The sequence below is a fragment of the Triticum urartu genome, chromosome 1, assembly GCF_003073215.2.
Source record: "Triticum urartu cultivar G1812 chromosome 1, Tu2.1, whole genome shotgun sequence".
In the NCBI taxonomy this organism is placed as follows: Eukaryota; Viridiplantae; Streptophyta; class Magnoliopsida; order Poales; family Poaceae; genus Triticum; species Triticum urartu.
This window is the reverse complement of record NC_053022.1, coordinates 531,937,218-531,960,936: the sequence shown is the minus strand read 5'-3', so window position 1 is coordinate 531,960,936 and position 23,719 is coordinate 531,937,218. Positions and strand designations below refer to the sequence as shown.

The following is a 23,719-nucleotide window of genomic DNA, read 5'->3' as shown; positions in this document are numbered from 1 at the left end:
CTTCGTACTAGCACGCGTAATACGCCCGTCCTTGTCGTCACACCTCACACCATCCACGCACTGTACCCGCTACGTGTCCCGCTCTGCGCTAAGCAGTTCCGATCAACCTCTCCAGCTTTTTAATTTATTTAATATACAGATAGAGAAAAAGACAGCAGCGGCAGCGTGCAACCTGGGACACGCAAACGCTATCCTGGCAGTTTCTCGCGGGCGGGCGACACGTGGCGCGGCCCCCTGGATCGGGCCGGGCATCCGTACGCGGCCAGGCAGTTTCGCCTGCCCGTCCGGGGCGAGGCCGTCAAGTGGCGCCTCCCCATTGGCCCAGCTGGGGCGCGCGGGCCCCGCTTGCCGAGAAAGGCTGGCGACGGACCCGGACGGCGACGTGTCGGGGCGGACGGATGGGTGGGGCCGCCGGAAAGAGGGGAAACTGCGAGGGAGGGAAAAGAAAATCGATGCCAGCGGACACGTGGTGCCGCGGTCCCCCGCAGGGTACTGTTTTTGAATTCGTTCCATTCAATTTGTTTTGTCTGCTCGTGTCGCCCATCCCCAAGTGGCCGCCCGGATAGCATCAACATCGGAGGATACGTTCGGATTTTGGGCATCCCTGTTTTTTTTTTTCATTTCATTTCAAAAACCATGATTCAAATCATTTATTCTATTTCCCTCAGAAAAACGATAATTTATTCTGTGTACTTATCAAAAGCATAATAAGTGTTTTTTCCATGATGCTATGCATAGGACAGTTTTAATCCAGTGTGCCTTGGAATGGCATATGTTAATTGTAATATACATAACTATTTTGGTGTTTTTGTACGACAATTACTTCCACAGAAAGGGTTTGTTGGGTCAGAGGGCAGAAACACATAGTAACCAATACAGAACAAGAGAACCGTCATCGAGAATTTGAGCTTCGAAACGGACAATCGGCATGGGAGAGAATAAATGTCGTCTTGGTCGCACACTACGCCGCTCACCCGCACGTGTGCTAAGACGCTAATTCCTTAAGGAGCCCGCATGTGTGTTTTTCGCACGTTGCGCCTGCATGGCCCATGCACCGCCAGCAGCAAGCCGCCGCTTCAAGCCACACTACCGTACCGACAGATCGCCCAGCACAATGCGCGTGCAAAGGGTACAAAAACAGAGGCCATTTTGTCTCCGCTGCCTTACAAACCCGAACGGAGGGGGTATCGACAAGGGTGAAATTTCACAAAGCAGAGCATACGCGTATCAACGCATCCCCAACCTAGCACATGTGCCAGCCCCTGCCACATTTCTTCTCAACAACACCATCCGTTTCCCCTCGAGCAAAAAAGGCAAGTGACAAACGTACGTTGTTGAAAACGAAGCGAGTGACAAATGTATGTTGTTGAAAGAAAAAGCAAGTGACAAATCAGCACGGGCCTGAACAAGTGTACGGGGGGTGGCGTGAGGGTGGCAGAAACCGTGGGCCGGGGCGACAAGACATAATATCGGGAGCGGCCACGGCCACGCGGACCCCTCCCGCAGCAGACACACCGGTCCGGAAGCGAGAAGAAGACCTGCCCGGTACGGCGCGCCCGCCCGCTCCAATCCCCTCCCCCCACCTCCCTCCCCTTTCCCCTCCCCGGACACGCGCGCGCGCTCCACACCATCATCCGTCCGCCCTCCTCCACCCACCATTCTCCCCCCACCCAGCAGCCCCCATAGCCACCTCCCTCTCACCTCCTCCTCCGGCGTGCGTCTCCGGCTGCGGTGCGGTGCGGCTCTTTCTTGCCTCCTTGGGCCAGTCGGCTGCTGCTGTCGTCTTTCGTTTCAGTTCACCAGGTTCGATATGGCGGCGGCGGCGGCGATCTGCGGGGAGGACGAGCCGGCGCCGCGCGATCCGGAGCGCGCGGCGGCGGGCGGCGGGGTCGAGCGCCTGGATCTCGGGGACGGCCGGGCGGCGCTCGTGGCGGGGGGCAAGAGGAGCGTCTACCTCATGGACTGCGAGCCGGTGTGGGGCTGCGTCGCCACGCCGGGGCGCGGCGGGGAGATGGAGGACGCCTGCGCCGCCGTGCCCCGCTTCGCCGACGTGCCCGTGCGCCTGCTCGCCCGCCGCCGCGACCTCGACGGGCTCGGGCTCGACGCCGACGCGCTCCGCCTCCCGTCCCACCTCTTCGCCGTCTTCGACGGCCACGGCGGCGCCGAGGTATGCACTCCCGGGACCGGAAACCCCCTCCCCCTCGGATTCATCGCCAACGGCGGCCCCCCAGCCGAGCGAGCGAGCCCCGTGATCTGACGATCTGTGGATTTCCGTGCGGTCGCGCAGGTGTCCAACTACTGCCGGGAGAGGCTCCACGTCGTGCTGAGCAAGGAGCTGAGGAGGCCCCCCAGCGATCTGGGCGAGATGAGCGATGTGGACATGAAGGAGCACTGGGACGACCTCTTCACCAGGTGCTTCCAGACGGTGGATGACGAGGTGTCAGGGCTTGCGAGCAGGCTCGTCGACGGCGAGCCCCGGTCAGACCCGATCGCTGCGGAGAACGTGGGCTCCACGGCGGTTGCAGTCGTGGTGTGCTCCTCTCATGTGGCGGTCGCCAACTGCGGCGATTCTCGCATCGTGCTCTCACGCGGGAAGGAGCCTGTTGCTCTCTCAATTGACCAGAAGGTAGATATGCGAGCATCATGGTATTGGTACAGCATCCATGGTTTGGGGTTAATCTGATTAATTATGCCTTGTTGTTTCAGCCTGACAGGAAGGATGAGCGCGCGAGGATTGAGGCTGCGGGAGGCAAGGTCATCCAATGGAACGGACACCGAGTGTCCGGCATACTTGCTATGTCACGATCCATTGGTATGCACCTATATTTATCTTGTACAATGTGTTGCTATTTTTCATACGACACGCGTCATAGTAAGGATCACCCGTTGAGTTTGAAACTGTAGTCACAGCAACTTCAAAGTATGATGCAAAATTACTTTGGTCCGGTGTGATAGTGGTAAATGTCTTCGCGCGCTGCTGCTTTGTTTGAAATCCAGGAAAGTAGCTGTGCTTGAGGAGTTATTTCTCGTTAGTGGTTACTCGGTACCATTTTAAGCAGTAGGCGCTAGGTGACAGCAGAACGGTTAGCGTTTAAGCGTGCCTAGGCGCTAGCCGCTAGGCGACAACAGAACGCCTAGCACGTAATCATGCTTGCGTGTGCTTAGGTGAGAACCGTGAGATACGCACTAGGCAGTGGCAAAATGCACACTTAAAGTGTAGCACTTTTTTCCCTTGATTTTAAGATTCCTATTTATGGAAACCTGAAGTCTCTGGGCTGTTTGGATGACGGCCGATGCTCGCCTTGCCAAAATATGGGTGTTGACAACCAGCGTGGGTGTCTGTTTGGTTGGCAGCCAAATTTTCTAGCCTATGCCAAAATTTTGGTCGCTAGTTTGTTTTCTGTGCCAACACCAGGGCAGATCTGTGGCGGCGAATTTCATCGCCAACTTTTTGGCTCGCCCGCAATTTGGTGTGGCTGGCCTGGGCGCCATCCAGACAGCCCCTCTATTCTCTTGGCTGTTGTCATGTTAAGTGCTGTCTGCCTCAATTTTGCTACTAATCGTGCTGATGAACTTGCAAAATGAGGTCAAATGTAGCTCTGATAGAATCAAGTATGAAGATGTGATTAAGAAAAGAAGACACCTACTAGTATGCAGATGTGATTAAGGAAAGAAGTCACCTGCCAAAGTAGAAAAACCATCTTTTATGGAAGCAAGGAAGGTACCTTGTGTCATGCAAGTGGCACTTGCAGCTTGGACCATGGCTAATACCTGGTCCTACTTGTATCTGTTCACATCTCTTGTGCCACTCAAATCTGATGTATGAAAATACTCGGACAACATCATAGGGACTTAGTTGAACCTATGATAGCTAAGCTGATTTACCTGTGCGTTGGATAACATTTGTCCATACTTGTTGCAATCTCTGCTAACTTGGAACTGGAAATTGCTGATGGTGCAGGTGACCGATACTTGAAGCCATACATCATCCCCAAACCAGAAGTTACGGTTGTTCCCCGGGCTAAAGATGACGACTGCCTCATTCTGGCCAGCGATGGGCTTTGGGATGTCGTGTCGAACGAAGAGGCGTGCAAGGTCGCGCGCCGGCAAATCCAGCAGTGGCACAAGAACAACAGTGTCACAACATCGTCGTCAGATGGAGGTGATGGATCCACCGACCCTGCCGCGCAGGCAGCGGCGGACTATCTGACGAGGCTTGCGCTGAAGAAAGGAAGCCAGGACAATATAACCGTAATAGTGGTCGACTTGAAACCCCGAAGGAAACCCAAGAATAATTCCTAACATGACTTGAATCCATACTAGCAGTTGGTCTTCTAATGAGACTTGACCCACCTTTTTCGTTGGGTTTCAAGAATTGTACATGTATATGATAGATGGATTTTCGACCTAGTGGGTTATAATGATTAATTAATCATATCTCTGTTTTCCGTTCATATGGTCAAAACATTCTCCAGCCGGTCAGTTTCAGCCTCAAGCCCTGGCATGCTGTGTTCCTTGCCGTCAGTGTACAGAAAGTGAACTTGTATATAGCCAAGCGGCTGAGATGACAGTAAGATTTAACATGTTTCTGTCACCTTTGATGAATTACAGCTTCTACTCAAACCCAAAGAATGGAGAAGAGGGTGATGCAGGCAAGATGCCCTGAGAAGAGACGCACCACTGCTTAACCAAACAATTATTAACAGCTTTAGAAGCCTAGAAATTCTCGGTGGAAACACTCTTAATATGGCATCCTATCTTCTACTACTGTGCTACAAGAATATATACACCCTAGAGCGAGGCACTCCTCGTTCGCCCAAGGCCGGCGAACTACTCAGTCCCCCTTTGCAATATAAGTGCAAGGCTCTGGTTTTCACGAATAAAGGGCAGCAGGTCGCTCTCCACCGTGTCCTCGATGTTCGGCATCGACTTTGCGATGTCGTCGAGCGAAAAGGGTATGCTGCAAAGAGAGAAATGAAACAAACAGAGGTGAAAAAGGAGCATTGGTTGTTGTTCCAAAGGGGCGCAAACAATGGAATCCTTGGGGGCATGATGCATACCTGGAATCATCATCCAGCAAGACTGAAAAGCTGGAGAGGCTATTTGATTCTTCATGCATGGTTGCTCTCATGCTTGATGTGAACTGCAAACGGCAACGTTGAAATCAACACTTCAAACAGCCAACGGCGAACAGTTTTGATCACACCGATTCAGCCTATCTACATACCTCTGCTGAAAGTACGTTTGTGCCGCTCATGTCGTCCCAGTACATACCAACTATTCTCTCTAGCTGCTGTAAGCTGAGAGCCTGGACAGAGAGTGAAACGATCAAAGATACAAAGTTGAGGATTAACAAAACAAGATCCTTGCTCTCATAGCAAAAGGCACTTACCGGACAAATATCATTGCGTATCTCTCTCCATGTCCTCATTTGTTTTCGGGAAATGACCTGATGAACAGGAAGAGCAGGAAAATAAGTCAGAGGATTTAAGTTACCGACAGTTCAGTTTGTATAAGGGCATGTACAATGCATAGCCTCAAGGTGATGCCTCGCATGCCATGTAGGATCGGATATGACGTAAAGTAGGTTCGGATAGGGAAGCGGGATCCTCTCCAGGAGGCGGGTGCTTGAAGAGAAAAAGTGTGGTCCGCTGACACAAGCTGAAAAGGTTGGAGTAAAAAGTAGAGATGCATGTGTACTAGAGTCTTTATTTTCTATTTCTTAATGAGGTCCACTAGTGGTAGCTTGCATTGGGGAGAAAAATAAATGTAGGTGCCTCAAATTACTTTTTGTCATGAGGCATATGTAACCATATGCCACCATTGTACATGCCCTAAGAGCCACCAAGGTTTTCTTATGATTTAAAAAAGAAACACAGACCAGGAAATCGGCCGCCTGTCTTATATGCCTCAGTGCTTCCCAGGCTGAATCTGCAAGCTGTACTAAAACATTAGCTAACAGCATCTGAGAATAGCCTCCATAACCATAATAAAAGATAGTGAGCAACCTCTTGAGCAACATCATTGCACCAATGTTTTAGTTGGGCTAATCCGGCTCTAATATGTTCCCCGTTGCTAAATGAACAGCACTCACGACGCAGAAGGAGTCTGTTTTTGAAAGGAGAGGAAGGTAAGTTAGAAGTTAGAACAGCTTATTCTTTGAAGTTTTAAAAAAGCAACTTGTGGACCAATATTGTTGGAACCTGCACATTGAGTGTGGACTTGCACTCATAATTCATAACTTTGCAAATTGATACTGCACTGTATCGATAAAAAGAATAATGCACTGATTTTTGTAATAATTTAGCACGTACATGGTTGGCTATTAGCAGATACAAGTAGCTGTTGAGGATTTTCACGATGCCCAGCCAATGTGTGAGTTGGTTGTGTTGGCCCAAGCCAGCAGATGTCACTGAGGCCTTTGCTTGAGAAGTTCTTGGATCCTAAATATTTACAATATTTACAGGATTCTCAACAAGCAAAGTTTCACAGCTGATGATTACTTTTTCTCAAGAGAGGCGGTACCTGAATGCACAGCTCAAGCAATGGATTAAGCTCTTTCTTCAATTTGTCACTTATCAACCCATACACCTTTTCAATCAGATCCACAAGCTGCTGCTTGAAGAGCAAAGCTGGATATTTTGCATCAATTTGGTGTGATGCACCAGGTTCATCCAATAATTGACCACTTAAATAAGCAAGCCCAGATGCTTGACTGGCTTGATAAATCCTATCATACGACATTTTTCGTCTATATGGAACTGAGGCTGCTGTCCTAGCGGTTCTAAAAGAGCGTTGCAGGAGAACTGATAATGTCGATAAGTTGGATAACCAATAGGCCAAGCTTCTCGTGTCATATTGAGCCTTGAAGTAAGAGGAACGTCAGTTAATATAAGAGCAAATGTAGTGATTCTGGATTTCAGGTACTGGCAAATTGGCTGCATAAAGCTGTCTCATATCATGCTACAAGGCGTAGGGGATAGATGCTACTCAAGTACCATTATATAGCGCAATTAAACATAATTAACAGAGTGCTACAAACCTCTGTTGCTGAGTTTATAGCCTGTAGGATACTGTCAAAGACACCTGTCTTTGTAACTTCAAACGATCTCGAATGAAGAAGATATTGGTATATAAGAAGAGCAGCAACAGGTTTGTTCCCAGAGAATCCAAGATGTTGGGTAATGTACTTAAGCAATAACTTCTGATCATCCTGGGGCTGCTGATGTTTAGAAGGGCAAAAAAGCATTTTAGCAAATGGGAAGGGGTGGGTAGGTAGGCAAGTATCAACCAGCCTACCTGATATCCTTCACTAAGTAGTACCCTTTGCATTTTCTCCCCAGTATCATAGTCCCTGTGGATAGTCAAATCAGGGGCACTACCCTGCCATATTATTTCGACCAAAGTCATGACTACTCAATCAAACAATATAAAAATAAAAAACTGGCATGTGCTTGGTTAAACTACCATATAGGGTCTTGTTTCTGCTGGACCAAACGAGGACCTCATTTCAGCATATGGTACGTTGCCATTTAAAATATGACCATTTTCTTGACTTCTCTGTTGAAATGCATCTAATAAATCAGATGAGAACATTCAACAGTCATGCGAATGTAAGCTCTATTGAAGGCACATTACATGGATCATACTGATTTTAGAGTATGAAGCTTGAGATTTGGCGGTAGATGGAGTCGACACAATCGAATGCTGACGAAGAGTTTGGTTTTCTGCCTCTAAGTTAGATGATTTTCCTTCTAGCCTGTGTTGTGGATACAGTTGTTCCATCAAAAGTAATCACAAAGGAGCGCATGATTTGGACATATAAATTACCAGAGTTGAAAAGGTTATTGTAAATGTAAAGGAATACTTTTGTACGGTCTCCTGAAGCTCTTCGATTTTCTTGATAAGGTCATCATTTCTATCGAGGAGGTCTTCGTTTCTCCTTATTAGATCTTCATTTCTTCCACGAGCCTCAGTAAGTGCTTTCTTCACAGCATCACTCTCTTGTTTCTCCAGTACAAAGGAAGACAGTCTTGATATGGCATCTACTTGAAGCCTAATCAGTGAAGACGTTAGTCTCAAAAAGGACAACATGATGACTGATAATGATGGAACTGTACTTGGTGCACAAAACTGTAGAAAGCCAGATAGTAAGTTAAAATACCAACTTTTGCACAGTATCTTGGAGCTGGTGGGCCTTGTATTCACTATCTCTAATTTTCATAAATAGTTCATCATTTCTCTCCTGAGCTTCAACAAGAGATTTCCTAATCGCGTCATTTTCTTGTTTTTCAGCTTCCAAAGAAGCAACTTTCGCCACTATGTCTTGTTCAAGCCTGTTTTCGGGCAGAAACAACTGTTTAATCTCATGGGTTTAACAACCAATGGAGTTAATTTTGCAAAATATACATATGTTGTATAAACCATCCAAAGAAGCAACTTTCGCCACTATGTCCACATTTGAAGTCACAATGTATTGCACAACTCCATATTTTTGGTTTCCAGTTAGTTTGAGTGATATAGCCCACATGTCAGTGCCTCATTGCTCTCATCTAGGTGTAAAGAAGTGACACGGCTGCTGCCACGTCAGCATCTGACATGGCTAGGGTTCTCTACATGGGCATGCAGTACACAAGCTAGCAGAAAAAAAGGTGTCAACTAAGGACACCTGTACCGCCTGCCCAGGTGGAGAGCACATGTTGGGTCCGGAGGTAGCAGCAGACGTGTCACTCTGTTACACCTTGATGAGAATAATGAGACACTGACAGGTAGGTCCCAACAATGAAAAACTAAGATGATGCACTTGTACCACATAAACTTAATCAAAGGTACATACATATGTATAGTGTTTTGCAGATGTTCAATTTTTTTGTTGGTTTCACCAATTTTTATCGTTAATTCTTCATTTTTGTATTCAGTCTCAGTGAGTGCTTTCTTCAATTCATCCTTCTCTTGTTTCTCACATAGCAGTAACGTGTCTTTCTCTGTATGGTCGCCAAGCCTGAATTGAACCAACAAAGAAATAGCATTACAAATATCAGGATCTACATATACGAAGATTTAGTATGCATGACATATCGAAATGCAGCATAAATTACCTCTGTATGGTGCCTTGAAGAAGGTCAATTTTCTTGTCAACATCCTCAAATCTCTTTAGTAATTGCAAATTTCTTTCTTGATTTTCTTCTTGCACCTTCATGGTTGTATTACTTTGCTCCCTTTCTCTCAACAGTAAATCCTCCTTTGCAGATGCATTTGCTTGAAGTCTGTAATCATGAAAGAGCTATCTAGTTAATCAAGAAGGACAGAGCATAAGATGAATGATGTACTTGATAGGATCTCAGAAAGTTACTTAAAATAAGAACATACTGCCAAGAATGATTATCAACCTCTCAACAGTTAGCTGAAGCTGAAGACTATGTTTATCAGAATCCTGAATTTTCTTGATTAACTCTTCATTTCTCCCCAGAGTTTCAGTCAGAGTTTTCTTGGTCGCCTCATGTGTTTGTTTTTCTGATATCAATAAAGCATCTTTGGCAGTAGCATCTTGTTCAAGCCTACACCAAAATGAGAATTTACTATCACAATGAATAAAAATATTGAGAAAATATGGGACATGTATCCACTGATGAGAAGTGTCAGACCTCTTGATGTTTTCTTCGAGTTGCTTTCTGATTTCTTGGCAATTTTGTAACTCATTTACTAATTCCTTTGTTTTTTTCTGGGCATTGGCTAGTTCTTCCTTGGTAGCATTGTTTTCTTGTCTTTCTGTTGCCAATAGAGAGTCTTTCTCTGCAGCACATTCTTCTAGTCTATGCGCAAGAAAGAAAAATACTGTTGGAGTCACTTAACATGGTCATGCAATAAGGATGTATTGTGATGAGAGGTAATCGGAGAAGTTGGCCACGAAATAGTTGCTAGGTTGTTTAAAGGTTATAAATATTTGTAAAGCAATGAAATCAAACCTGTTCACTGAATCCTCAAGCAGACTGATTTTCTTATCTGAATCTTCAGAGCTTTTCATTAACTCTTCGTTTCTCTTTTCAGCTTCAGCTAGTGCTTTTGTTGTGCCATCCTGATTTTGCTTTGTCTTTAACAGCAATGACTCCCTTGATGTTGCATGTTTCTCAAGTCTAAATACATTGTAAGAAATGAAATGCATTTTAGCTCACAAAGTTGAGGAGATGATCTTATAGTTTTCAGAAAGCTAAGGTCAGCTGCTAATAATGCATAATGGAAGTAAGGCGAGAACCTCTTGACATTCTCCATCAGCTTATTTATACTTTTCTCAGACTCATCAACTTTCGTAAGCAATTCTGAATTTCTCTCCTGAGATTTAGAAAGCGCTTCTTTGGTTTGACCATGCTCTTGCTTTTCTGCTACGTGCAAGGCATCCCTTGTGGCTGCAGTTTCTTCAAGCCTATATCAAGTGAAGAAAAATGTTAACAATGGTTAGCTTGTACTACTGAGGGCAGGGGTAAAGGTTAAAAAAATGGTTGATGCCATATTGCTATAGATCTGACGACAGAAAGTTACATCGACATATATATCACCCTATCCCAAGCAATGACCAATCCTCTAGGATTTCCTGAACAAACAGGTTCACTATCCTCTATATTATACAAACCAATGATTCAGGGCCTGACTGTTCTTTTCCATCTTTAAAATCATGTCTTAATTTTAAGCCTTTATTTTCCAAGAATATATATAAGTAGGAATAAACTAGAAGCATCATAATGTTAAGAATATATGATATTATGATATAATAGTCAGGTTGTTAACTGGAACTCATATTGAGATGCTGACTACCTTGCCCGTAAATGTTCATTATTTTCCTTGTTGCGTCATTTTATTGCCATTTTGTTCACCAAAAAAGATTGTATATTTGCAAAAACAAACATGAACATTAGAGCTTGGATGAATGTGAGTGATACAGTATATTGTTAACTGGAACATCAGCTGATGCCTGTATAACAGTAGAAGTATGATTACATTGAGTAATTAATGCGACGTGAGAGCTAAACCTCTTCAAAGAATCTTGAAGCGTGTCATTTGTCCTATTGGCATCTGTAAACTTCTTTTGCAGTTCTTCAATTTCCTCCTTTGTTTCAGCTAACTGTGACATGATTGCAGCACTGTGTTGTTTTTCAGCCAGCAATGAAGTCTCAAATGTTCTTGCAGCTTCTTCAAGTCTGTCAAATTGTCAGTTGACAAGAATAATCAGCATTCATATTACTAGGATTATGATAGTCTAAAACTGTGAGTTAAGACTTAAAGCCGGTTTTCGAGTGCAATCAAGCTTCAAGCATAGGAAACAGCAACCCAAGGAATTAGGCAATAGACCTTTCGATGTTGTTTTGAAACCTAGCAATGTCCTTTTCAAAAACTTCAGTTTTATGGACTAATTCTTCATTGTCTCCACGAGCTTCAGTGAGTGATTTCTTGATTGCCTCACTCTCTTGCCTTTCTAAAAGCAAAGTGCCCTCTGTCTCTGTTAGACTTTCTTCCAGCCTGTGCTCATGAAGAAAAGACGACGACTATGAGATAATGAATTAACCACCTGGTAGCCAAGAAATATCACACCAATAACAGTACTGAAAGTTGGTCAGTTATAAGACTATGTGGCTGTTGGACAAGGATTACATGTCATGCAAAACGAATATGACCTTTGCACAGTAGACTGAAGTACGGCGGATTTTCCATCAGCATCTGCAACTTGTCTCAGTAGTTCTTCAACTCTCTGGTGTGCTTCACCAAGTTCCCCTCTGGTTGCCTCATTGTGTTGCTTCTCCGTCATCAGTGAAGATTCTAGTTCTGTCACATTCTCTTCAAATCTGTATCCAACAGAAAGGGAGCAAGTTGTTATCCCACATAGTAGGACTGGATGAAAGTGGATTTACTTGGTTATGGTAACTTCCTATTGTACAAAAAACTACTTTTGTAGACTTAAAAGGTGTCAAACACCAGCATGTAAACATGTGGGAGAAACCACAAGCCTTCTACAAATTCCTCATGAAGAATATACACATGGCTCTTATTGTGAATAACTGCAGCTGGGGTCTTAAAAGGATTTTCTTTTATTATTGCTCTACTAAAGATATGTCTGGAGAAACATGATCTTATAATAGCCCAGATTGAACTTTGTGTACCCATTTCCTGATAATATGCATGAGTGCGTCACCATCTATCCATGTGTATGAAGCATATGCACCCGACTCTTTACTTTCAACCAGCTTTATTCGGAACCAAAAGAACCTGCTACTTAGTCTACTAAGATCTACTCCCTCAATTCCTAAATATTTGTCTTTTTAGAGATTTCATATGGACTACCACATACGGATGTATATAGACATATTTTAGAGTGTAGATGGTAGGAACCGGATCCCTACCAGGGCGTGGTCTCAGGTTGGAGGGGTGGAAGGAGGGATGTCGTGGAGGAAGGCGTGGTCGCCGGCGCTGGGGCACCGTCATTGCGTGCGCGCGCGCAAGAGAGAGAGAGCAGGGGCGGCGGCTAGGGTTAGGTCTCCCGGCTCCCTAAGGAAGCCGAGCAAATATGATTGCTTTTTGCTTAATTCCAAAATGGGTCCTTACACGAGTTTATATAATCCTCCTAATAAGGTAATTGGGCTAAGCCCCTAATAACGATAAGATAAACTGGGCCACAACTAACTGGGCTAAGCCCCTAATATGCCAGTCATAACATCTCTCCCCGCCTGCACAAACAGCTCGTCCTCGAGCTGGAAGGCGGAGAAGATCAACGGTCGCCAAACACCTCCACGTCAACTGGGGCGGGCTGGTCGCCGAGCCCGGCAGCGGCGGGGTCCTCCTCAATGTAGTCTGCAGCCTCCAGGTAGAAGAGTCATGGGCAGACGTGGCCTGGTACGTAGGGTTCGTCGCAGTTGAAGCACAACCCTTGGCGGCGACGCTCGAGTTGCTCGGCCTGGGTGAGCCGGCGGAACGAGCGTGTCGCAGCCGCGGCGAGGGGCGCCGCGGAAGCCTGGACAGGCCGACCCTGCGCGGGAACTTCCGGCCAGGGTGGCGGCCCAGCGGCTCGGGGCGGTGGTGCCTGCTGTATGGCCACCGCGCGACGCTCGAACGCGCGGGCGTAGTACATGGCCGTCTGAAGGTCCTGTGGCCCGCGCATATCCACGTCCACGCGGATGTGGTCCGGTAGGCCGCCGACGAAGAGCTCAGCCCGCTGACGAGCCAAAACGCCGGGGGTGTGGCACGCCAGTGCCTGGAAGCGGTCGGCGAAGTCTTGCACCAAGGTGAGGAACGGAAGACGCCCAAGCTCCGCCAGACGGCTCCCGCGTATAGGCGGACCAAAGCGCAAGAGGCACAAATCACGAAAGTGCTCCCATCGTGGCATGCCACCCTCGTCCTGTTCGAGGGCGTAGTACCACGTCTGCGCGGCTCCGAAGCTATCTGATACCAAATTGGTAGGAGCCGGATCCCTATCAGGGCGTGGTCTCAGGTTGTAGGGCTGGAAGGAGGGATGGCGTGGAGGAAGGCGTGGTCGCCGGCGCTGGGACGCCGTCGTTGCGTGCGCGCGAGAGAGAGCAGGGGCGGCGGCTAGGGTTAGGTCTCCCGGCTCCCTAAGGAAGCCGAGCAAATATGATTGCTTTTTGCTTAATTCCAAAACGGGTCCTTATACGAGTTTATATAATCCTCCTAATAAGATAATTGGGCTAAGCCCCTAATAACGATAAGATAAACTGGGCCACAACTAACTGGGCTAAGCCCCTAATATGCCAGTCATAACAGTAGATTCACTCATTTTGCTCCGTACGTAGTCACTTGTTGAAATCTCTAGAAAGACAAATATTTAGGAACGGAGGGAGTAGTAGTCACCAAGCAACTAACCTTTTCACAGTATCTCTAAGCTGCTTGATGTTTTCATCTGCAACCTCGATTTTTCCATTCAGGTCTTCACATCTTTCCTGAGCAATAGCAAGATCATTCTTTGTTGCAGTGTTTTCTTCTTGTTCTCTTGATAGTAGTACCTGTCCAAGGGCACAACCATCATCCAATCAGATATGATGACATAACTGAACAAGTTACTTGAACACTGTACTCTGTTGAAACAGGAATATTTTATAGTCATACACAGGTTTTCTTAATCCTTTTAGCCTGAAACAGCTACTGCAACCGCATTTGATTTCATTGAAACAACGAATGGTGCAATACTTAAACCTTTCCAATTTTATACTGTTGCAATGATACATAAGTTGAGCCTGGGGAGAAGTACCTTCATCCCCTCAACTTCATTAGTCAATATAGTGATTTTTTCTCTTTCTTGAGCTAGAGCTTCTTCAACAGCCCTTTTGGCCGATTCACTTTCCTGCACCGCTGTGGCTTCTTCTACTCGATGCTCCATCTCACGAAGGGCAGCCTGTAATTTGGAGATTTCTCCTGCTTTGTTGTTCTCTAAGTCAGCCTGAAAATAGACACATGTGTCAATAAAGCGTGACCAGATAATCAGCAAGATGGCATCCTATTTCTGTATCTAAATATGGCTTGATTCAAGGGGCAGCATTTACCCTCAGTTTCATTTCCAAACCTAAACGGCTTGTTAGCTCTTCCACGTGTTCCTCAAGTTTCTCCTTCTCCACCTTCAGAGCTTCTGTATCTCTTGCAGCCTACAGAAATTATGCAACACAAATAAAAAGCTGTACAGGTAAATATGAAATCAGCATAAACAAATAAATAAAAATGGTATGACAGCTTGAGTACCATTTTAAGCTTTCTGAGTTCTCTTCTAGCGACACGTCTTCGCCATGCACACTGATAAATCAACACTGATCTCTTCAGCTTAAGATAATTTGAATTATCTGTGTGGCAACGCCACCGAGCCTGCAGGTAACAATTATCAGACCGATGGTACAACCAAGAGATGAACAGAGAAAGCTTATAAGATGTAAGGAGACTGATTCTTAACTTTTATCCATAGTAAAGGACCGATTATTAATTGGTCTATCGTAACATAGATGTGTAAAATGGCTTGAATGATAACCTACAAATGCTCCCCTTAAATAAAAAAGAGAGAGCATGAATTAATAGTCTACCTGGATATGGATAGAAGCTTTCCTTTGTTTTCTGCGAACATATTCATTGTAAGCACCAAAAGCCCTCAATCCTGCCTGCAATGTAACGGCTGACCATCGCAGTTTAGAATAAGACTTCCAAGCAAGGTACCAGCGGACACTTTTCTGTACTTTCAACGCCGCATCTTGGTTTCTCAGGAATACACGCCGCTTACAAGCCAATATTACTGCAAAGGAGAATGGAACTCTTTGTAAGTATATGTTCCACACATCCACCAGTGCAATACTGCGGTCAGAACTGTCTCCCTCTAGATGTCATATGGTGTGACCATACCTCTAACAATAGATTGAAAAGATACAGATGTGTTGCGTATTGCAAGGAATTTCTGACGAGCAACATAAGTGTGATATCTACTCTGAATAACTCTAGCTGCTTTACTCCGCACTTCAGTTCTTCTAGCATCCAGTTCAGCCATCTGACCCGCTCTCAGGAACACCTTAGTTCTTCCAATCTGTAAAACAGAAATTATTTGAAATATTGTGACAAAGATCATGACTAAATAAACTGTGTATTATATACCCTCTGAAAATGACGCATGCATATATTTCTTCCATGCAGTATCATGAAAAAAAAACATGAGCGAAAAGGTGTACACATTAGCTATACTGTATATGCATACTCTCACCTTGCATTCTTACCAGGAGAATATCTAAGTAATTCTTAAGTTTTTCTGCCAAATGGTCTAAATCTTCATGAAATTTTTTCAGAGAGATTATTTACGATCGCCTGCTAAGAAAGCTTTTAGGTTTAAAATATGGTGATGGTTTTCACTAGACATTTCCCCATCATTCATCACCTCTGTCACACGTGGTAATTATTCAACTAAAAACAAGCATCTCATTTTTAGTTCCCTGTCTTTTCGGCAAGATGCAGATCAAAGAACAATGTGATGTACAGAATACATAAAAAAGGATTCATTATGGTAGAAGCATGCTTCACCTGATAACCCTGGAGTCCTGTTTTGTCCAAAATCTTTTGGCAGATTACTTTGTCATCGTTTCTATCAAGATATCATGAAAATAGTTATAAAAGCAGGCCACAAGTGATATAATTAGAGGCATAGGGGAACATTCATTATTACTGTTATTATCAAACAACTTACACACCTTTCTTTCAAAATTTCAGGAGCAATGATGCAAAACCGTTGAAGAAAATCACGAAATAATTTCCGTGTAGGGTATCCAGCACAGCTTATTCTGATAGCTTCAAGAACACCCTGAAAGGGTGAAGAATCATGAGTATACAGTGGTACTGAGCTTCTATGTTAACATTCTTCTTCTAATACAAAACGACACATGTTTAAGAAACAAAAAAGTTATGTGGAAACTTTGTGATCAATGGCTTCCTTACCGAACATCGAAGTTGCTGCAGAACATTGATGTTGTCAAAAGTAGCAGGCTTAAGAAGATTATTGGGCTTAACACATCTAATGTAATGAGGTTCTGTAGAACTCAAAGTCTCCATTAGTTCATGGAGTTGCCCCTAAGAATTTCATGGAATAATCAGATGTCAAAATCATACCAAAGATTTTACATAAAAAAACAGAAGCACATTGGAGCAATGGTCTTGATCGCTTCATTATGTCTACCAAGTAATACTCATTCACTTCATAAAATGTACTTAATTCATCCTTTTTGGGACATGCATATGCATTTGCTCACTATATTCAGTACATTTATTATTTATTTTTTGCAAAAACCAAGATGGCATAAATATTCTTTATACCTGCAACTAAATTCATAGTGAAGTTATAGAACAACTGTTCTTGATTTTTTATGGTGACAGAAGGGAGGTAGACTAAATTGAGAAGTACAGCCACCTCTTTTAAATATTTGCATGTTGATTTGATGCACAAACTAAGGTAGTTGTGTGATTGTCCAAGCTACAAATATGCAGTGATATACCCCCATTATACAGTCTGCATATAAAGTGTAACAAACTATCAAAGAGTTCTACGTGCACAAAACTTCGAGGATTAAAATAGGATTTTACCCTAAACTTAGTGCCTAAAGAACAATGAGGAAACATGTACTCCCTCCGTTCCTAAATATAAATCTTTTTAGAGATTTCAGTAAGGACTACATACAGATGTATATAGACATATTTTAGAGTGTAGATTCACTCATTTTGCTCCGTATGTAGTCCGCATTGAAATCTCTAGAAAGACTTATATTCAGGAACAGAGGGAGTACATAGGAAACAGCTAGCAGAATCACACCTTAAATCGATTAGCGATTGATGACTTCGACGATTTTGTGTTCTCCTCTGGTACTGATGGGAATAACCCTGATACAAAGGAGCACTTGGAAGCATTAAGCAATTCTTCATGTTCTCCTACTACATAATCTCTGTTTTTGTCCAGGAAATGATCGGACTGATAGGTTACCTGCAAAAAAAAAAACTCAGGGAACTGAAAGGAGTATATTCAATTAAATGCAGAAGCAAAGAGTAATGTGTTCCAAGAAATGCTTACTTCTCCTGCGTAATGTTGAATTGTAAATGCAGTACGAGAAAGCTTTGGTTTGCTAAACCTTTTGTTGTTCTTGAACTTCTCATACAGCTTCTGAGAAAATGATTCATGCGTGCATTTCGGGAACATACTAATGCATACAGGACAAAGAAACAAAGAAACAAAAAAAAACACAGTTAGAAGCATTAATTGAGAAATAGAAACAAGTAATGATGGTCAACTATTTACAAGCTGCTGGTTGCATGTAGTGCAACAAGAATACTTCAAACTCACCAAGCTTCATCAAGAAGTGCAATAATTCCGCCAGGTTTCTGAAAATGAAAGAGGGAGATACAAACATTGAGGTAATGGGACACACAACTAGGAAGCATACACAAATACATTACCCGCTGACACAACACATCAGGGCTATTTCTAAACCACTTATCTTGCACAAAATTACCGGTGCTTATGATAAGCAGCTTATCATAATAAGTTAACAACTCTGAATAACTCCAACATGCAACATCTCCAAGCCTCAAAATAAGAGTACGGTAGCAGTGTTCGATTATTTGGTGCTTAAACTGACACTTGGTAAGAAAAAATATACGTTTATGCCCACATTAATTCACTAAACACCAAATAGCCAATCTATAAGTCAAACAGTATCAGACTACTTGATGAATACATCTTAAAACTAGTATTTTAGCTTGCTGACAACGACCATTACAAGACTGCAATACATGATATAAAGGCTACTTAAGCACCCTAAATAAAACAAATGCCATATATGCACATACCCTCTCAATCAAGTCCAGCACATCTTGATTGTCAACGAATTCTATGTAACTCCAGTCGATCTGCTCTCGATTATACTCTTCCTGCTCCATTTTGAAGACATTCTGCAAAGACAACACTGCCTAATTTACCAAACAGCAGAAGCAAAGATAAGTCTACCATCATAACTTCCAAGCATGTGTTCCGCTTCCACATGTACCTGATTAAAATGCTGTTGGAGTTTTTCATTGGTGAAATTGATGCATAATTGCTCAAAGCTGTTTCCATCAGAGAATTATAACAACAGGAGACTTCTATAAATGGTCTTCAATGGAATATATTGGAATCAGTCTTTTGCTAAGAATTTACCTGTTAGTCTTAAAACTTTCAAAACCATATATATCAAGCACCCCAATCAAACGTGCTGAGTGTGCATCTTGTCCTATTGATGCATTTAGCCTATTTACAAGCCTGCACAAGGTACAACCATATGTACTCACAAAGACCGATACATAAGCCACGAATGAATTACAGTGCCATATTCATTACCAGTCAAATAGTCGGCAATATATTTGTTTTGCTAAGCCATCCCTGCTAACAGTAGCAGAATTAGGATCAACTGTTGTGGTAATCACTCCTTCTGGCGTATTTATTTTCCTCTTTATCAGTGCATTCTCCAGCTTCTCACGGTCACACCTGTAAGAGGAATTCCACAATGTATAGAGTATGAATGTTGGGTATAATAATTATAGAACAACAGGGTAGATATTAGGCATACATCAAGAGCTCTGCTGCTGCATTCAGATGGAACTTAGCTTTCTCATCCTTTAGTACAGATGAATCTGCATCTCTCCCTTTAACAAAATTGAGGTTCCCAAGGTGAAGCACAGCAGCAACAACCCGAAATGTAGCCTCCTACGTTATAAAGTATGTTACTTGCAGAGGTCACCTAGACATTCACGTAGAATATCAATTATTCAAAAGGGAAAAACCTGTTCCTGCTCAGTTATGCCAACTGTATTCATCGCACTTCTTGTTGCAAGATACTCCTCAGCATCACTCATTCCATCAACTTTAATGCAGGAAGATTGGTTGAGATAGTGAAATGACGAAGGGTCGCCCAGCTTATACCTTTTAATGTCCTGCCATTGGGTTTTGTTTATGAAAAATGTTGGAGAGACTCAGCTGATCAGTCACATTGAGTTAGAAAAAATACCTCCGATGGTGCTGAACACAGGAAGTAAAAACAGTGATAGTTCCTCTCTGGGCTATTGATTTGGCAAACACGAGATCGCTCAAGCAAATATGTCCTAATGGCTGCACCAGATATCTTCCCACTCTGGTCAAATTGGATTTCAACAAATTTTCCGAATCGACTTCACCATGTTGTCCAAAATGCAAACAGGTCAGTAAGCAAATAGTATGAGTGAAAAGGGACAGAAATGATGCATGAATTACAATACATTTATATCCATGAGAACTCTGTGTTTGTGTGTGTGTGTGTGTGTGGGGGGGGGGGGGGGGGGGGGGGGGGGGGGGGGGGGGGCTAGGAGCAGTTAGCATTGTTCCTTGCTTATAAAGAGTTATTAAATATCCTAAACTGGATAACTTCTGAACGAATTATCTGCGAAGACTCAAACTGTCAGTGTAAAAACAAACCTTGAGTTGTTGTTCCGAACAGTTTTTGCATTGCCAAATGCTTCGAGGACTGGATTTGACTGCGATGAAGCAAAATATAGATACAGGAGATTAGTTGCAGGTGAAACTACATATGGCATATAACTTCTAATGCCTTCACTGTATTTTGAACAGGAGGAATACTACCATAAGCAACAAGAAAGAACTGTAAGAATATTATGATTCCCAACTCACTTCTAAAACTTGTTGTTCAACGGTCCTCCCTCCAGTTTTAGATCGTCCACCCAAAAATGCAAGATATCTCATAAGCAGCTTTGTGGTTTCAGTTTTACCAGCACCACTTTCACCACTCACCAAAATGGAGTTGCTCTTTCCCTCATTCATCATTTGCCTGTTTCCTTATTCAAAACAATGTCACAAGAGGTACCATCAATATTGGTACTGCCCATGCAGTATATATGTTAAAGAAATTATCCATCAATATTTGTATAGGCATTCACCTGTAAGAAACATCAGCGAGTGCAAATACATGAGGATCAAGCTCACCAAAATTTGCACCTCTGTACTTCTCCATAGTACTGGGTTCAGCAATATGAGGCAGCCTTTGGAATGGATTTATTGCAATCAAAATATTGCCAGTATAGGTCTGGAACTCAAACAAAAAGTACATAAGAAAATTTAAACCCATTTACTTTTGAACATTTCTCTCATGATACAAGTGAACAACAAAAACTTACATAAATAATATTTTTGGCATATCGGACAGCGAGATTGTCCAAAACACCAGGCTCATGTAAGTATGATAAGCGTGTCATGTCATCAATTCCATCAGATAGAACTTCTGTGTCCTTCGGATGAATGTTTGATATGCTTGCAGTAACCTGGTCTCGCGAAATTAAAGTTTTCAGGACCAGAAGCATATCAATATATATCATAATACCAAACTGCAATTTAAAGGGCACACTAAAGATATGTATGTAACTGTTTTAGGTAGGTACAGATACATGTATTAACTCTTATAATTGTTACTGAATACATAGGCATCTAGTACTATAGGTACAAGTGTGGTATAAGGATATCTAAAACAGCTATAATACCTAAAAATCAACGAGTGCCTTAGGTAATAAAACTAGAAATGTAGCCCATCATGAACAAGGAAAGAGCACATTTGGACAACACAGAGAACCATTACTGATGCATGTAGCTTGTAACCGACATCACCCACACGCCCACACATACCGTCTTTCCGTTAGTAGTGCGGACATGGGCATTTCGGCCTTCAATTCGGAAGACCTCACCATCAATCCAAGCTAAATCTTTATCCTCCAGCCATACATGGGAGCCTACAACAATGTTTAATGTCCCAGCCTGAGCCTGCACATGTGGCAAGTAGGAGAGAAAAACAAGTCAGAGAAAATTCTTGTAGTTTCTGCGGTAAATGAATTGGCAAGAAGGCTCAAAACACCATTAGGGGCATAGTTTATGAAAAGCAGATAGGTGCAGTAAACCTAAGAATGGCCTGTCAAATGATGAAACTGAAACTAACGCACTCAATCTGAAAACATCCAGTACACTAACAGCGTCGTCAAGAGTAGAAGACAGCGTTGTCAATAATTTAACAAACTAGATTTCAGCTAATACTGTCCAGCATGCTTAAGCCCAGCCTAACATGATAATAACTAGAAATAAGTACTTGTCTCGCACAACGGAACCAGAAAAGCAAGGTTGCTTGATCAAATTCAGCCAATTTTCCCATGTAAAAACAAGAGGCCTTCTTCTGATATACACTCGTAGAGCAAAACGAACCTAGCTAATTAACTAAAAGTGCATTTTAGCACAAAACTCTGCGTCCTTCAGCTTTGAACTGCCCCCAACAGATCAAACAATTGAGTTATCCTGAACAGCGACACAAAATCGATCCTCCGTCACTGAGCCCATACTTAGCAAACATAATCAGTTCGGTCTTGCGTGCATCAAACCGCATGGGACACGCCGCGCGCGTGCTGACCTGAAATCCTGGATGTACTGAGTTTTCCTCGCACCATTAACGCACGATTCGAGCCCAATAAACACATTGACGACGACGCAAAACTACGGGAAGCGAGGCGCGCACGCACGCCGTGCAAACCAAACCAAAACAAGGGAATCTCACCGTCCGATATTCGTCAGACAGTTGATCTAAAAATATTCGTCAGACAGCAACAGGGCAAAACAACTCACCATGGGGTCACGCGCGGGGGAGCCGGAATGCTACGATCGTACGGGGGAGAATCGAGCCTTCGGCGGAGGCGGCGGGCGGCGGCGGTGTCTCCCTCCCTTGGGCCGCTCGCCGGTCGCCTCGCGGCCGCGGAGGCGGAGGGAACAGCCCGAGCCCGGTGCGTTCCGCGTCGATCGAGCGCGCGCGTGCGGGGAGACGCGCGATGCCGGCACCGGCGGTGAGCGCGCGGGCGGGCGGAGGGAGGCGAGCCGGAGCCGGAGCCGGGAGGGGAGCGGGAACGTGGGGCGCGAACCAGAGGCGAGGCGACTCCCATCTATTTTTGGCACCATGGGGTGGGGGAAGGGGGAGGGAGAGGGAGAGGAGGAGGAGGGGGAGGAGGACGAGTCTGGCCGCCCGGGCGAACGTGCGATTCTGGGAGCGCCCGCCACCCGCAGCGCCACCAATGGCGCCTTGGCCAAAATCCATGGGAGGTGGGGGAGAATGGCGCCGCGCCGATGGTGCGCACTGTAGCAGTGTGACGAACGGGACGCACCAAATTTGAAAATGTTGCGTTTAGCTTGAGATGAGATCCGACGGTCGAGTAACTACGATTTCAGTTTGGCATTGATTAACAAAGACCTAAAGAAAAATCTTGCAAATCGTTGTGTTTGGTTGAGCTGCAGATTCTAAAAAAGCTGTTCTAAGCTCTGAGAAAGTTATTGTGAACTTTTAGCTGTGGACTACAAAGTCTTTGAATCTCCCGGTGTTGTCCTGCATATATTGTGTGACATGGATAAGTTGTTGAGCGAAAGCTCCGCGCTTTGGCGCCGATGAGGACGGCACCTGCGGACGGCGCTATCTTCCTGAAGACGTCGTTGTGGTTCTCCTCTTTGTGTCCGGCAAAAATGCTACACGCACGGGTTGATTATGGAGTTGCAACGGACCCTTCGGACTAACTAATCTTCTCCCCCCTTCCCATATTTTCAGGTGGGTGGGGCCCTTCCTCCCCCCTTAATCCAATTACAGTTTGACAACTCAACCTCACCTCGTAACAAGCCTGTAATTGTCCGTTGATGTAGCAAAGCTCCTGTGTCCGGACTCCGGATGAAGATCCTTGTCCATTCCAGACTTGGCAATGGCGACACTCTGTGTCGTTCGTCCTCTTGAGGGCGTTGTCGTGGAGTCTAGGCGTGCTAGGGTGAGGCGTGGCGTTCTACTCTGATATTCCCTTGTTCTTCTTCGGCAGCATAGGCTCTGCACGGTACCGAGATCTCAGTATCTGTTTTGTAAGAGGGCTACCTCTTCATTTTATATCGTTCGGCTTTGTATTTTGGTTGTTACTTTATCTATAAAGCAGGGCGCGAGCCTGTTTCTAGATTACAAAGTCTTTACAAATCAAGTCACATACAAGGAACGGTATTGGAGAGGTAATCACAGATTGTTGATATCCAAATGGCGCGTCGAACCTGCTATACCACGAGCAATAGAGTTTTTGTCCTTCTACAACGAGAGAGGCCACATGACCCCCATTTCCTTAACAACATGTTTGGTTA

At 44.3% G+C, this 23,719-nt stretch overlaps 2 protein-coding genes across 2 annotated transcripts; one reads left to right on the top strand and one right to left on the bottom strand.

The window, feature by feature from the left end:
• Positions 1–1,528: 1,528 nt before the first annotated feature.
• Positions 1,529–4,454, top strand: LOC125526541 (protein phosphatase 2C 50-like). Its single transcript, XM_048691222.1, has 4 exons — positions 1,529–2,167; positions 2,288–2,626; positions 2,707–2,812; positions 3,962–4,454. The coding sequence occupies exons 1-4, from the start codon at positions 1,811–1,813 to the stop codon at positions 4,300–4,302; spliced, it is 1,143 nt and encodes a 380-aa protein (XP_048547179.1). The 5' UTR covers positions 1,529–1,810; the 3' UTR covers positions 4,303–4,454.
• A 71-nt stretch (positions 4,455–4,525) lies between these two features.
• On the bottom strand, positions 4,526–22,599 carry LOC125526536 (myosin-11-like). The gene is given in 48 exon segments (XM_048691214.1): positions 4,526–4,960; positions 5,061–5,143; positions 5,228–5,308; positions 5,393–5,449; positions 5,882–5,938; positions 6,009–6,203; positions 6,315–6,443; positions 6,526–6,864; positions 7,043–7,222; positions 7,300–7,383; positions 7,468–7,560; positions 7,639–7,759; positions 7,868–8,056; positions 8,169–8,336; positions 8,837–9,001; positions 9,099–9,266; positions 9,390–9,557; positions 9,645–9,812; positions 9,966–10,133; positions 10,253–10,420; positions 11,025–11,192; positions 11,344–11,511; positions 11,667–11,834; positions 13,864–14,003; positions 14,249–14,437; positions 14,541–14,639; positions 14,734–14,853; positions 15,066–15,271; positions 15,379–15,556; positions 16,045–16,105; positions 16,212–16,321; positions 16,456–16,587; positions 17,324–17,491; positions 17,579–17,705; positions 17,849–17,886; positions 18,355–18,456; positions 18,552–18,609; positions 18,701–18,802; positions 18,881–19,027; positions 19,110–19,246; positions 19,324–19,473; positions 19,548–19,707; positions 19,991–20,049; positions 20,204–20,360; positions 20,470–20,615; positions 20,707–20,850; positions 21,209–21,337; positions 22,190–22,599. Coding segments are annotated over 48 exon segments (6,477 nt in total). The 5' UTR covers positions 22,193–22,599; the 3' UTR covers positions 4,526–4,830.
• Positions 22,600–23,719: the final 1,120 nt, after the last annotated feature.

What these genes read in the sequence shown, in the direction of transcription:
- LOC125526541 (XM_048691222.1), top strand. Translation starts at nt 1,811, where the DNA reads ATGGCGGCGGCGGCGGCGATCTGCGGGGAGGACGAGCCGGCGCCGCGC. An exon ending in CTCTCTCAATTGACCAGAAG is followed by an intron (nt 2,627 to 2,706) that starts GTAGATATGCGA and finishes TTGTTGTTTCAG; the next exon opens with CCTGACAGGAAGGATGAGCG. An exon ending in TGCTATGTCACGATCCATTG is followed by an intron (nt 2,813 to 3,961) that starts GTATGCACCTAT and finishes CTGATGGTGCAG; the next exon opens with GTGACCGATACTTGAAGCCA.